This window comes from Diplotaxodon limnothrissa, linkage group LG18 (genome assembly GCF_057381915.1).
Source record: "Diplotaxodon limnothrissa isolate DT_005_m linkage group LG18, D_limnothrissa_male_GT1.1, whole genome shotgun sequence".
Taxonomy (NCBI): Eukaryota; Metazoa; Chordata; class Actinopteri; order Cichliformes; family Cichlidae; genus Diplotaxodon; species Diplotaxodon limnothrissa.
The window spans coordinates 32,360,904-32,376,654 of record NC_140613.1 but is presented as its reverse complement, the minus strand read 5'-3'; the positions used below and the strand labels follow the sequence as shown (position 1 = coordinate 32,376,654).

General features: G+C 39.8%; 1 protein-coding gene across 1 annotated transcript; it reads right to left on the bottom strand.

Annotated features, from left to right (window-relative positions):
- Positions 1-1,057: 1,057 nt before the first annotated feature.
- srd5a1 (steroid-5-alpha-reductase, alpha polypeptide 1 (3-oxo-5 alpha-steroid delta 4-dehydrogenase alpha 1)) lies at positions 1,058-13,139 on the bottom strand. Its single transcript, XM_085377946.1, has 5 exons — positions 12,750-13,139; positions 12,354-12,520; positions 10,098-10,199; positions 2,486-2,636; positions 1,058-2,357 (listed from the first exon to the last, which is right to left on the bottom strand). Exons 1-5 carry the CDS (start codon positions 13,058-13,060, stop codon positions 2,291-2,293), a joined length of 798 nt encoding a protein of 265 aa, XP_085234072.1. The 5' UTR covers positions 13,061-13,139; the 3' UTR covers positions 1,058-2,290.
- Between the last annotated feature and the right edge of the window lie 2,612 nt (positions 13,140-15,751).

Below are 15,751 nucleotides of genomic sequence, written 5' to 3'. Positions count from 1 at the left end.
CTCAGACGCAGCAGTCAAAGTATTTATTGGTGACAAAGTGTAAAAATCCCTTTATCAAATTCCTAAAGACATGACCTCAGTTGTGACAGGAAAAGGACTTCATCAGAAAATGAGTGAGCAAACTTTAAAGATAACTGCACTTCTTTTGAATAAAAAGTCATTTTTAAAACCCACCCAAAAAAAGGGCACCTGAGTACCAACAAACCATGACATGATTTAAGAAAAGTCTTAACTTACACTGACAAGATTATGACTCACAGTAACAAAAATGAAACCGTAATGGAGCGAAAGAGACAAGTCCAATATTTCCTGTTCCTGTCTTTACTTCCAGTTTTTCTCCGTCCCTTCAAAAACACATCTCGCACAGCTTTATTCATTCAGCACGCGTTGTCCTCCTGCTTTCACCAGGCCAATATTTTTCTCTAATTTCTTCTCCACTTCTTCACCATCTCTCTGAGAAACTCCCAGCATGGGGCATGTTTTGGGGCAACTCTTATTTTCTAATTTCAGGCATGGGTGACTTATTGACGCCTGTGCTTGATCTTCATTCTCTGTCCCCGCAGTCCATGAGTGGGGGACAGGCCTGATGCAAGTCTCAGTCTTTTTTTTTTTTTTTTTACTTTGTACATTTTTCCAACTTTGTAGTACATGCAAACAAAAAATACGAAAAAAAGAACACAAAAGAAACAAACTAAAAGGAATAAAGCGCACCTAATCTGTGGGGTGAAGAAAACAAAGAATAATTATACACATATGTATAGAGAAGTACTGTCTTATCAATCCCGTCCCAAAAACACCATCCACCCAGACTCTTACATCCATATGAAGGCTGCCAGACAGGGCCCGAAGTCTGGTCCTCTCCCCGACAGGTCCAGTTCCATTCACAATCATAACATATTTGAACCCGGAGCGGGTATTAGCAGGACCCCATTCTCTCAGGGTCTGGCCGTCCGCCTATGCCTCAAAGGACCAAGAACCAAAAGCTATTTGAATTAAGAAGAGGGAAAAAAAAAAAAAAAAAAAAAAAAAAAAAAACCCTCAGAGGAGAGGTCCCTGCCTTATGGGGTTGAGTGAGTCTTATAGGCTATCCATTTTGTCCACAGTTTATCAGATTTCAGTCTCAAAGTGTAGGTCATCTCTATCTCTAGAGATCTATCTATATCTATCCTCAATTACATCAGTCCATTCTTCCAATTTTAAAGGGTCACTTTTCAGCCAGTTTTTTGTTATTATCTTTTTGCTTGACAACATCATAATTTTAAACAAGTAATGGTCCTCCTTTCTTACATTTTCCCATATTCCAAAATACAATACTCGTGCCTCACATGACATGCTTTCCCAGTAAGGTTTGCTATTTTTACACTTCCAAAACACATGAGAATGATTGGCGTCCCAGTCTCCACATAATCTCCAGCATTGTTGGGGTGTTTTCAGCTGCTTGCTTTTGATATAAGGTGTAATAAAGAACCTAATCACATTTTTCCAGCCATATTCTCTCCATCGTCTAGAGCTGGTGGAATTATGCTATGAGAGACAAACGGATCGCCAGTCATCCTCTGACATAATTCAGATTCCCACTTTTGTTTAATATATAATGTTTCATTCCTATTCTAATTTTGCAGACCAGTCTTTTTTTGAGTCCAGATATGCAGTTACATTCACAAAGTTGCTTCTCTTTCAGGACTTTGAGATGACGAGGTCAGTAGATGACACCCAGAGCAAAATCCAGTAGAAAACACGTTCTACGTGATTCAGAACTCGTCTATTTGATGTGAATCGACATTAAAAAGATTTGCAACAGCTGAATCTTGAGGATAAAATGACGATTTTAAATGTCTGCTTTGCATTTCCAACTTTATGTTCCAACTGGGAGAATATGCAGAGCAGGAGGAGAGTCTTAAAGCTGTTTACTGCTGATGTAGACTGTCATAAATCCCGTATATTACCATGGAGCTACTCCATTCACAACCTTTATTTCCTCTGGAGGAGAGCTGAATGCCGCCTCTCCTGCAAACGCAACACCTCCAGCACATTCAGTCCATGCTTGTTGAGGTTCCTTGGTGCTTTGTGATGTTATTACCAACGTAACAAATGATAAAAACCTTTCTGAGATGGTGACTTTTAACAATTGCTTCTTCACACCAAGAGTGCGCTTGTTTTCAGTGGAAAAAAAATAAGCTGTGTTCAAGGTTTGTTGCTACATTAGAGAATTTCTAAATTAGGCAAATGATCACAGGAATGTTCTTCGCCGTTGCAGGAGAACACATTACCTTTCGAGGTGTCCAGCTTTCTAGAACAGAAAGGGAATCAACACCTTCCTGCTTTTAGGGTAGTCCTCAAACTTGGCAAGGTACCATCTGCAGAGCAAGAACAAAGGAACAAGAAATTTTCCTGTGTTAATTCTGAATTTTGTTTAAAATGTACAGTGTGCACACTCCAGGAAAATTGCTCCGAGTGTGAGAACGCTGCCTGTTTTTGTTCTTACTTGTGGTGGGCCACAGCTCTGCTAGCGAGGACCACTGCGGTAAAGATGGCGAAGGCTGCACTGTGAACAGAGTGACCAGCCAGAGTGAAGCCAGCCCACTCTGTTATCTCGCCCAAAAAGTTGGCCCCAGACACGTACTCGAACATGCCGCCTGTGGGTGGAAGACAGCGACATTAGAGCAGGTGGGTTTCTCCTTTGATGTGCTCACTGATGCAAAAATAACCCAAACATTTTAATGTTGAGGGAAATAAAATCCAGTGACTTTTTGCAGAATACAATTTGATACTAAGCTGAAGAAGTGGTGACATTTCCACTGCCTGTGAATCTTATTTGGAGGCAACATGCAGTTACAAAATGCAAAGGGCATTCACAGAGCTGGCTTCATACCACACATACATGGCTGAGCACTCAGTATGCGACTGCAGGCTATGTGCTCAGCAGTGCTGCTACCCTTTATGTGAAAATAGCAGATTCTTGGCTGAGGGGATTCCAGACGTGCCTGTAGGTTGATCTGGAGCAACAAAGCTCACAGCTTCCTCACACCTCGCCTTCTCTGCTCTATTTTCTTTAAGGTTCAGGGAAGGATTGTTTCAACAGGTTCAGTGCAAGTTCAGGCTCAAGGTGCTTTTGTTGTGACTACGCTCCCAGTCAGGGGAGCCGCTCACTTTGTGAACCCGTTATGATTACAGATTTATTTAACAGAGGTAGAAGCCAACTTATGGTTTGGATTTTTCAGAGAAAACAGTTTGATTCCATGTACCCACCGTACAGCCTGTTTTGCAAAAGGAATTTGGACGTGAACCAATGCCTTGTTTACCCAACCCCCTCCTTACATGTCACATCTTATACAGTGCTCAGCCAGTTAAATGCAGTACAAGGTCACACACACACTTAAAAAAACCAAAACCAAACCATAAATCCACTCATGTTTCAGTTGTTAGGTCTGTTTTAGCCAAGCTGGGGCGGGCTGCACAGCAAACTCTTCCTAAAATGGGTTTACTCATCAGAGAACGTTGATGTGTTGCATTCCCCTCCCAAAAACACCGAAACAAACAAAACATTTATTGACCATTTGTACGGAGAACCACCAACCATCATTTTGACACTCAGTGTTAAATGCTGCAGTCCTGACTGCCTAACAACATGAAGGCTGTATAGCATGACCCAGATCTAGCTAGATAGCTCAATATATAAGGCACTGTCGTTAGATAAAAGATTAGTAATTATCACAGGGTTTGAATGGATCTGGGATGGAATTCTGATCCAGGGTGTTGGATAACAGATGTGTGGAGAATTAGACGAGTTGCTGCCTGTGTAGAGCAGCAAGTGAACCATAGCTGAACTAAACAGAGTCGAGTCTGTAGAACAGGGGTCGGCAACCCTAGGCAGGGTTAACTGATGGCACCATAGCTGGACGGGCATACCAGACATTTGCTCGGTGGGCCGATGATTTTTTTTTTTTGGAACGGTATAAACAATGAAAGGTGGTGGATTGGCTAGATACTGGTCGGTGTGTAAAAATAACTCAGTTGTTTGGTGGTGGCTATGGCGGAGCTTCCACAGATTCAGTAAAATTAACAAGTGGTGGAGGCCAGCAGGTGGATGAGGGAGAGGGGAGACAGGAGGAGGAGAGACCCGAGGCGGCCGCCAGTCCGAGTGTCAGGTGAACTGAACTTCAGGTAAGAAGTTACGACCTGCAGTCTATCTGGGTCAGATATAAACCAAGTTTAGGTGGAGTTTATTTTCGTTATGCTGACTTTTTACAGTCAGTTACAATAACTCGTACTGCGTGCTAACTAGCATGACGGAATTTCTATACAGCTGGGTGGTGCTATGATGTTACTGATAGTGAACTTTATTTTATCCATAAGGTCAGCTAGTAGAGTTGCCACCCGCCCCGTACAAACGGAATCATCCCGTATTCAGAGACATTATTACGTGTTTCGTGTTGAGCTGAGATGTCTAGGATGGAAAAAGACACAAAGCTGGATTTATTCTGTCTTTGCTGCACAGCTGCCTCTTCTTCTCTCATTCTCCCCCCTCTCTCTCCTGTTTCTACTTCAATCATGAAACTGATCAATGATCAGCTGATCGTCTCTCTTATTTGTTTATCGCCCACTTTGCGCCAGAAAGAGGAAACCAGCGGATGTCGCGCTAAACAACAGCAGCACGTTTAAGCTTGATCAGCTGTTGTTAGAATTTATTTAATATTAACTTCTAGTATCAGCTGATGTTTGCTGGAGCCACAGCTGTAAAGCTGCTGGTCATGATGTCTGTTTGGATGTGTGGTGAGAGGGAAACATGAAGATGAAACCAGGAGATGTCCTTACTGAATCATCAGAGCTGAACAGGTGATGGAGAAACAGGTTTACCTTTTAGGTGACATGGATGAGTTGAAGGGAAGTTATGAACTGTTTCTGAGAGACAAATAACACCAGGATCCTTTTCTAAGTAGCTGACAGCTGGTAACTGTACAGGGGCAGGTCTAGCAAAGTTTTGCCAGGAGGGCAGGTAGGGCATTAACAGGGAAAGGGGGGCACAAAGAAATACTTTCTTATTCTCATTTAAAATGTCTGGCTGTTATTAAATTATCTGAAGCTTACAATGAAAGTTTTTATCTGATGTAAAATGTATAGAAATCATACATATACCAACAAGACTGTACATCACTGTCACAACAGCGTTTGTTTTCATTCAAAGGCTTTATGGCTTTAATACCTGGGGGGCCGGTCTCTAGTCAAAATGCCCGGGTCAATTTTTTGTCCCAGTCCAGCCCTGGGCACGACACGCAGTGAGTTAATCTGAGAAGGTGCATCAAAAAAAATAAATGGTCGCGCCACCAGTGCACATCGCAAATTAGCTCTCATAGACACATTAGTTGTGCCTCTTCTTAATGACGGTATCTTAGCTAAAAACCCAACTACCAGATTCAACTTGTAATTGGCTAAAAATAACTTAGCCTACTGGTGAGAGGGACGCTGTTGGCTTTCCACATTCCGACACTTCAAAGGTTTCTGGAGCTTTCCGCTCAGCACAGCATCAGCACCACGGAAATACTCTGATACATACATAGACTCGAGACACAATGCATTTTGGGACTTTCAGGTGTTTGGACCAATGTTTGATTTTCTGATCAAACCAGAAATCTTTAATGAGCAGCTGGATTTGTCTCACATTAACTGAGTTAATGCCAGTTAATGCAACATCGAAGCAGCTGGAATCCACAGCTGTGTGTGTTCATGGAGCTGCATTTTCACCTGCTGGACGTCACTATCTGACAAGTTTAACTGTCCTCAGAACATTGCAGAGGCCTTATTGACAGTATTTGGCTCTACATATCTGTGTGAGCAGATTTTCTCTCACATGAAGAGAGTCCTCAGGTCTGAATGCTGGACCCTCGGAGACCCGAGTCTCTGAGTGGGAGACCAGAGATCACATTAACATGTGTGACTCTGTATTAACAAACATGCCATATTGGCCCAGTTTATTTTTCTTATCATTGTTGTGAGGAGACCATAAATAGCATTTGTATTTTCTGTTGTTCAGTTCATTTGCTGTTATGGATAAAAAGTCTTTTTTTGTTTCAAAATAGCTGAGAACTATTCGCTGACAGCTGCCAACATCTACGAACAAATATAATCCTATAAAGTGGCTCTATATAGTGTGTAACTGTTCATATAGAGCGTTATTCAATTTATTGCTAATGCAATCATATGGATGGCACACTGACCTCTGAGGAAATTTTAAATGGCACTTGCCATCAGAAAGGTTGCCGACCCCTGCTGTAGAAAGTAAAGAGTGAAGTCCAGATCAGAGTAGGGCTGCTCAATTAATCGAATTTTAATCACGATTACGATCTGGGCTTTCAACGATCATTAAAAATGACTGAGCCGATTATTAGCCCCTCCCTCATTTATCCGCGACACCTTAAAGGCCGGTCCGTGAAAATATTGTCGGGCATAAACCGGTCCGTGGCGCAAAAAAGGTTGGAGACCGCTGATTAAGAGGACCCGAGGGAAGCTCGGAAAGCTAAGCAGAAGTTATTTGGAGAGGAGAGTGACTGCCGTTGGTTGAAAAGAGAGGTAAAAAAAAAAAAAAAACTTCAGTGGTGTTGCACACTATTTTATATTATTTTTCAAAGTCATTATTCAATACATTGTCATTGTTAACCCTTTAAAGCCGGTCAGAGCAGCACGCTCCGTTTTGTGTAACTATTTTTAAATCCCTGTAGAACCTGGACCGTGTAAGCTAGCGCAATAATTTATTTTGCATATGAAACCGGAGGAGTTGTACTTACATCTTATGCCATCAGCTTGTCCTCGGTCACGGTTTCCTTCCACATAAAGCTTTACAAAAATTGCATAAAAAGCGCTTGCAGGAACAAAAACATAATATTCCAGAAACACGCTTTGCCGATCCGATCAGCTGTTCGTAACACTTCCCACATTGAAACAGACGTCAGCGCGAACTATCACATGTCCGCCATTTCCTGGCTGAAACCGGAACTGACGTCATTTTCGCGGAAATGTAGTTTTTTACATTGACTATACTGGTCATGTTTGACTTTTCTGGATAGTTGCTGGGATGCTTAGAACTCGAGTTGCACTGCTGGAAATAGTTTATTTTGATGCACCTGCTGTTTTCTTTGCAAATTTGCATCATAGGATTGTTTTTTCGTTTTTCCTGCAATAAAAATTGGTGTATCTCCAAAATAAAACTATGAAGACACTCAAAATAAATTTCCTGTTGTTGTAAACTATTTTTTGCAACTTTTTTGTATTTAAAGTTTTGAGGGATAAACCTCTTAAATTTCTCCAAGTAGAAATATATGTAAAAAAAACAAAAACGATTTTCAATTTTTTTGTAGTTTATTGCACTTTTTTGCAATTAATGTAGTTACTATGGACTTAATGCATACATATTATTAAAATATGGTAAATGGTAAATGGCCTGTATTTATATAGCGCTTTTCTAGTCCCTAAGGACCCCAAAGCGCTTTACATATCCAGTCATCCACCCATTCACACACACATTCACACACTGGTGATGGCAGCTTCATTGTAGCCACAGCCACCCTGGGGCGCACTGACAGAGGCGAGGCTGCCGGACACTGGCGCCACCGGGCCCTCTGACCACCACCAGTAGGAAACGGGTGAAGTGTCTTGCCCAAGGACACAACGACCGAGACTGTCCAAGTCGGGGCTCGAACCGGCAACCTTCCGATTACAAGGCGAACTCCCAACTCTTAAGCCACGATCGCCCGTTTATGGGCTATAACAGTTGTATAGCAACTTGAAATGCTCCCACAAATGGCACTACAACATGTAAAAAAATAATATAAGCTCTGGCGGACTTGGTTCTATAGTAGGTCTTAAAGGGTTAAATAAATATCGTCAAATAATCGAGATCTCAATTTCAGTAAAAATAATCGTGATTATCATTTTTGCCATAATCGAGCAGCCCTAGATCAGAGTAGCTGAATCGGGCCTGAGGAGCTGAGGGAGGTGACGGGCTGCAGAGTGAATGGCAAAAAGCTGCAGAATGACAAGTGAACAGTTTTCTCCTTTGCAGCCTCTTTATCGTGGTTAGTGAAGAGCCGTGCAGAATATTTTGGCTGTTGGCAACTTGGTCTGTCACAGATCAAGAGGCAACTCTGACTGAGAAACCAAAGGTCATCATATGTTCTTACATTACGGACTTTTCAGTCACATGGTTGACCCAGCCTGAGGAATGCTCTGCATTTAAGCCTCCCTTCTAACCAACTGGGGCAGTGGTTTACAAAATGAACATGTTATATTCAATGAGACTTGAAAGTAATAAGTGAAAACACCAACAGCTTGTTTCAGAAATCCCATGTGAAATGTGATTTTTTGTTTTGCTTTTGTAGTGTTGTCAACTGACCCTTCTGTGCTTAAAACACTCCAATGTTAAAAATGTAAACAAATACTATAAATACATCAATCTGAAAGCACATTAGTCTCAAATAACATGAACACTTCATAAAGATGAATTATGTACACAGCCTGAATACTGAATAAGTGAGGGTTTCACATTTACACACATCTTCCACTGTACGCCTGGCTAACTGTCTAACAATTACTGTCAACTCTGTGTGGTTTAAAAGATTTCCATGTTTGTGTATTAGAGGATGTGCAGCAAGAGCTGTTTATACAGTAATGTAAGGGCTCACAGAGGCCCAGGCAAAGACAGCTAGTGACAACCTGTGATTCTGCTTAGTGTGATCTGTATAATCATGAGACCACACTGGAAAATTAGCATCTAGCACACAGAGACCGCAGCGTCGAGGGCCATTATGTGATTGCAGGTTTTGTGACTTCCTTCTCACTCATCACGTGTGCTGCAACAAAAACATTCAGAGTCTAAACCTAAGAATAAGTAGCGCCACAATGTAAAAACGGCACCGTTTACAAGGAAGGACTGTATCCTAAAATTGAAGAAGGCCCTGTCTCAGAATTTCATGAAAGTATTTTATGCTTATTTCAAGCTGTATACTTTTATTTTTGGAATTTGCTAGAATAGCTTTATTGGAAACCATGCTTATTTATTTTATACTAATCTTAGCATGGCCCCTCAGTTACTCCTCTGCCTGAAACTATGTTTCACAAATACGTAATCGATTTGATCAGTTTCCCCCTCTACATTCTGTATGCATATGCCAGTTTTTACATGCATACACAACGTATAAAAGGTAAACTTGGTGTGACAGTGTTCTGAGTTAAGCTCTTAAATAAATAAATAAATAAATAAATAAATAAATAAAGTTTACCAGCACAATCGATGTACAGTTCGCCCAGGACTGAGAGAAATTACATTGCCCCATTCTTTATAGCTTACTTTACAGAGTACAATGAAAACCTAATGAAATGATTTCATTATATATTGTTTTCTTTCGTCGTTTAATGATCAAATTACTAACAAAAATGTTGCATTGCTTACTTTAGGCTGAGTATGCAAAAACTTAAGACTACACTTACAGAAATGATTTATCCTTAATTACTGGACACCTGCTGTTGAATTTATTTCTGAACAGAAAATTAAATAGTCTAAATCAAAGGTGTCAAACATTAGGCCTGGGGCCCAGAATCAGCCCGGCACAGACTCCAATTAGGCCCAATGGACAGTTTTGGACAATATGAAGGAGTGCACACATTTTGAACTGTATTTTCATTTTTTTTCTCCCCCTCAACACAGACGCTACACTTTTTTGGTTGTTTTTTAACAACAAGTCCACAATTTTTAAAAGGCTATTTTATTGCGAATTAACAAAACTTTCTGCTGTACAATTACAGGACAGTCTGGGTGACAAACTTTATGTAATTTTAAACATTTATGTCTTACAGCTTAAACTGAGCTTGAGTAGTGCTGACAGATTATTTCTTCAACACAGCAGCATTTCTAGAACAGATAGAAGAACTGAGACAACCTTGAAACGACACCACTTTTTCCTATGAAGTTATCTCAGGGACAAAATGTGTACCTAAACTCCTTTACGCTGACAGAAAGAGTTTCACTGGTTTGACCCACTGGAGATTAAAATGAGTTTAAAATCCCAAGTCTAAATAAAATGTCAGAGTCTGACTGAAGCTCTTACCTTTGGGAACCTTGTAACCAGTCTCTCCGGGCTTTCTCAGGTTCCTAAGGATGTGGTCAGATTGTACATTTATAAACCAGCCGACGAACCACAGTACCGAACCTGGAGACAAAAGCAAAAGCTGTTTCAGCAAGTGACTGTACTGACAAAAAGCCAGAGAGCAAACCTTTGCGTTTCTTTTTCTTTTAGCATTTCCACATTTTGATGAATACTCCTGGTTTCCTTCCGAAAGCAACCTTAAAATATCATATTTTAAGTTTTCCTGCTAATCCAACTTAGGGTCACATACAGACTCGATATTTTCCCAGTTGTAACAGGACAAAAGGGAAGGTTTTAAAAGAAAAACTGCGTTGAGAAACTGTTGTTATAAATAAAATACATACATACATGATGCTTTAGACAATGTGCACAAATTGGCGAACGTATTAAACTGTGTAATCACTGTCATCTGTGAGGTACAGCTCTCCAAATATCCACCCACATCTATCATTTCCTGACTTTTCAAAAATAGCTCACACTCCGGCTGTGGTTCTCAGACAGAAAGAGGGCAAAGTGCCCACAACAGGTCACTTTGTTGTGGGCAAAGTGCACCTTTGTAACCTTGTATCTCTGAGTCTCGTTGATGAGTTGATGACTGAACCTGGGGTTATTTGGCATGCAGCCACCCCACTGACAAATCTGATAATTCTACCTTTCAAAAACCTTTATGTGTGTACAAACACCAACAACTATACATAACATCTTTCTCACTCACTTAGAAAAACTCAAATACATGTGGACGAATCACCTGATACCCACAGATCACATAGAATGCCCACATGGGCATTCAACATGTAAAACAAGAACATCTGGGCTTCCAGTGTATACCGAAACAGAACAGCTCGTAACCATTCTACTAGATAACACAGATATTTTTTTTTGGCTCAGTAATGCCTCCAGTCTTCCCAGATGAGCTGGAGGAAGGGGTGAGTCAGGTCTTAGCTCGTCTGCTTAGGCTGCTGCCTCCATGACCCGGATAAGCAGCAGAAAATGGGTGGATAGATACATGGCTGGACTTATCCCAGATATACTGCCACATGTGTATATGTTGCTTTATATGGGTTTTTGAAAACTGTCCAGCAGATGCTCTGCTGGACAGTTTTCAGCACAGCACAGTGCATGTAGAGGACTATGCAATCAGCAGAGCCTCACCTTCCCCTACTTAAAACTGATACTATGTAATCCAACTGATGCAGTCTACAGCGTGGTTATTTTTTAATTGCACAAGAGGATGAGAGTGCAATTGTAAAGTGGAAACTACATCCAGGACGCTTGGCTAGCCAAGAACCACAGTGAAAGCTGAGTGAATGCCGACGCCAGCCCATCAACCAGACCTTGAACTTCAACCGGTAACAAATTGATGAGCAGTCAGGCTGCAGTCGCTGTTTCTACAGTAAAATCACAGTGGAGATCGCTTTGAAGTCGCTGTGTTGGTTTTTATCTTTGTTTTGTGCAATACCAAGGACAAAAACCCCTGTCATTAGGACAGGGGTTTTTGTCGGTATGTGAAACTATAGCTTACAGGTTTATATTGTTAAATGGTAATTATGAAACAATGTGTTACGGGTCATTTTACAGAGTAACATGAAAGTAATGTAACAAGTAGGATAACAAATCATCTTCAGTGCGCATGCGTCAACCATGCATGCAGCCTGTTATAGTTGCTCCTGTCTTTTCTCTTTAGTTTAACTTTTTTTCTTATTTATTTCTATGTCCTTTACTTTTAACTTAAATACAGAATTTTCCTTGGGGATTAATAAAGTATTCTGATTCTGCTTCAGACAAATTACTGAATCCTGGGAGTAATTAATCAACGTACTGCATTACTTTTAATAAATGTTTTATTTGTAATATGTGTGATAATTATTTTTTTAGAGTAACGACCCCAACACTGATCACAACAAAGAGGGGGAAATACCTCCAACATGGACAAACATTTGACCAGACAACATGCAATTAATTTGCATGACTTTAATGTCTTTGATATGCTGCTTAGCGATGGGGGTGATTCTCAAGGAAGATCCAGTGAGAATCGGTAAGAGAATGAATAAGGGATGGAATTGATAAGTGATATGGATATTAGCTCAATTCTTATCAATTCCCATCCCTATGTACACTTATAAAATACTAATTACACTCAGTACAACATTTTAACTTCTGCACACAACAAAATAATTCACATTCCTGTTGCAAACAGTCAGGGAACAGGACACCTACCAATGAGGAAGCATGGATGTGTAACCCAGTATGCTGGGTACTCAGCATAATGGCTCAGGTACCTGATCTGCATGAAGCCATTATAGCAGCAGAACACAAAGGCCAGAGCGAATGAAGCGAACGGTGTCGGTTTCCCTCCTCTGATTAAAAATGGATAAATGCAGGCTCTGCAGAAGAAGAAGAAAAAACACAACAAGAACACATTATTTTGAGTAATGGCATGTTTATACTGAAATGTATTCATCTGTGCACATTTTGACATCTCCTGTATCTGAGTTGCATAATCAATCAGGCGTTTCTTTGCCCAGTTGAAGGGGTACTTAAGCACTGCTCCTTGCGCAAGCCTGCTTATAACACTGTATAAATAAATAAACGTGACTGCCCACGGTTGCTTACCTCTGGACATAGTGAAGGAAATACATGGCAATGAGGAGCTGATTAGGTAGTAAAGACGTCTTGGAAGAAGATGTCCAGAGTAGCAGACACATAGGGAGCAGTAAGGCTGGCAGCTCCTGGACGAACCAGGCGAACCTGGCGTTAACTGGAAATCCATACTTGCTTGTAGCATACCGCCCGTAAGGAACATTTTCAAACAGCAAAGTAATAAAAGTGCAGGCTGCCATTAAAAACATGAAGTAAGCCATGCGGTCCAACATGTACAGCTCCTCTTCCTCTGAGGAGAAGAGCAGGGAGAGGAGAGCATCCATTTCGACCTGAGGGCTAATATTTAAAACTAAAACGTTCGCAATTAGCTAACTATACATACCGGTTATTCCCTAGCTTGCAGACAAGAGCCTGGACAGCGCATACGCTCGCGACCGATTCGGACCTTTGAACGATTACGCAACCGATCCTTTCAGCCAATGAAAGCGCTCGGTCTTTGCATCAGCATGTTAGATTGGATCCGATAGGTTTCTGAGTTCATAAAGTCGTCAGACTAAACTCTCGCGAGATCATAACCCAGCCGGAGAGCCGGCTGTTCGTGTATGAAAATGCTTATAAAAAGTCCAATCGGGGAAAAGTCATTTAACCTTCTCCTCATCCCCTACTTGCCAAATTTATACATTAACATTTATATCGACTGCTTTGTGCAAAACTCAGCTTGGTTAAACATCTCTCGGTTTAACATACGCAAATTGTTGCTGCAGTTTATTGTTGTAATCACAGCAATTCCCAGATGAGGTTGCCTATTTAACCCATCTCTTGGGTAATAACTTTCTGCTGGGTTAATGTGACGTTGTGTTATTTACTTCAAGCCAGGGTTATGCTACAGTTTTATATTTTCCTTCTTTCCAGGCTGCCACTACTGTTCAGTTTTAATGACAAATGGTTAGTCGATCTTTCTTAATGACTCGTTCTCAAAATTGAACTATAATGTGGAGTAATGTGGAAAATAGCAACTTGTACGGTCACTTTAATACTGTTATATAAAACATTGATTTTACTTTTCATTGCTGTTAACATATAAACACACACAAAAAGAGACAAAGAATGTTTCATATAGAATACAAGCATTTTCAGTTCATCAATATTTTTCACAAAGAGTGGCTGTGTTTTCACTCATGTTTACACATTTACTACATTTTAAAATTAACATGAAGTGTTAAACTTGGGGACATGGCCATCATCTTCACCAACCAGCAGGCGAAGATTATGGAAAGTGTGAGAGAAGAAAGGCCAAAGGACCAAACGATATCATAACAATAATAGTAACAGATTTGTGTCTGTTATGTGTCTGCATATCTAAGATGATAAGATGTCAGCGATAAAAGTATATTATGCAGCCCCCTATAGGCCAAAAAGAATTCCTAACATATGTTTGGCAAACTGCTTGTATAGTGCTTCATGCTGTCGGCCATGAAGTTATAATGAAACAATGCTTTCATAAGATGTAGGTGGCTTATTGCAAAAAATGGGTCATTGCTAGGTGGTTGCTAGGCAATGATATTATGTTTAATACAGCGTTTGTCCATATAAATTACATGTTATTGTTATGGAAATAAAAGAATAGGATGCTTTCATAGGGGGTTGTTGGTGGATAAAAAAAGAAAGAAAAGAAAAACAGATCATTTTACCTCTTTGCTTGCTGGTTGCCATGCAACGTGAAGATAATATATTTAACTAGTGTTTTGTGTGTATAAAATTGCTGTGATGAAATAAAAAAGATGCAACATTTTAAGGTGCAAAAAGTGCATAATTGCTAAAATAGGTCAATTTAACGGGTTGTTGGGTGGTTACTAGGCAGTATGATGATTCATAATATAGGACCTTTAAGGGACCCGTTTGGTTGATCAACTCCTGATCGTGTAGGATCACTGGTTATTATTATTTATTTATTTATTTATTTATTTATTTTTAAAACAGAAATTTGATGAAGTAGGATTAATATAACATTCAGGGCCAAATAACGAACACATGTATGTTAAGGGAGTCTTTGTTATTTTCATAGACAATGATTTGCATAAAATCCCACAATGGCACATATTACGATTATATTAAAAAAAAACGAGTTGGGACACTTTTTAAATAATGTGTAAAAAAGTGAAGTTTGTGATTTCGACAATAAATATTAGTTATTTAATTTGCACAACTTTAATGGCATTAATTTAGGAAAACATACATTTATACAAATTCGGTCATCGTCATTCAAGCTGGAATGTATATAGTAAACAAGAAATTAGAACAATGTATTTTATATAATTCAATTTTTATGGTTGCAAAGTTTCACGTAAACAATTTAAACTTTATTTTTGTAATAATAATATTTCAGAAAAGTGCAGACCGGTGTTGTGCCAAAAAGTGATTGTCTGCCAAAAACTGATTTCCGGTATTTGCCAAAAACTGATTGCTCGTATTTAAACTGCTATAAGTAACTTGTTGGGCTATAATATGTGAAACATATGTCAAATGCATCCCTCATGGATGACATAAAGTCATCTTGAGCCACAAACAACATTCGTGTAACAAGGTAGAAGCCGCAATCAGTTTTTGGCAGTGACTTTTATATAACCTTTATTTATCCAGTTAAAAAAAAATCTCATTAACATTAAAAATGTCTTTTGTAAGAGTAAGTTGGCCAAGAGGACAGCAGAAATGGCAGCAAATATTACAATATTTCCGTAAAAATATTTTAAGTGGGGATAAAGGACCGGATTGGTTATAATGTAAGTACAATAGCAGAGAGTTGTAAAGATACTTGAAAAACAGATATTGTTTTAATTCTCTATATAACCCCTTTGTAAACCCTGTTCACCGAAGTCTATTTACGAACATACGTAAAGATATTACACATAAAAAATACACAGAAACATTGGAAATCAGTTTTTGGCAGACAATCACTTTTTGGCACAACACCGGCTCGTTGAAGCGTTTCTGCTTTCTTTCAGGCAGATTTTGCG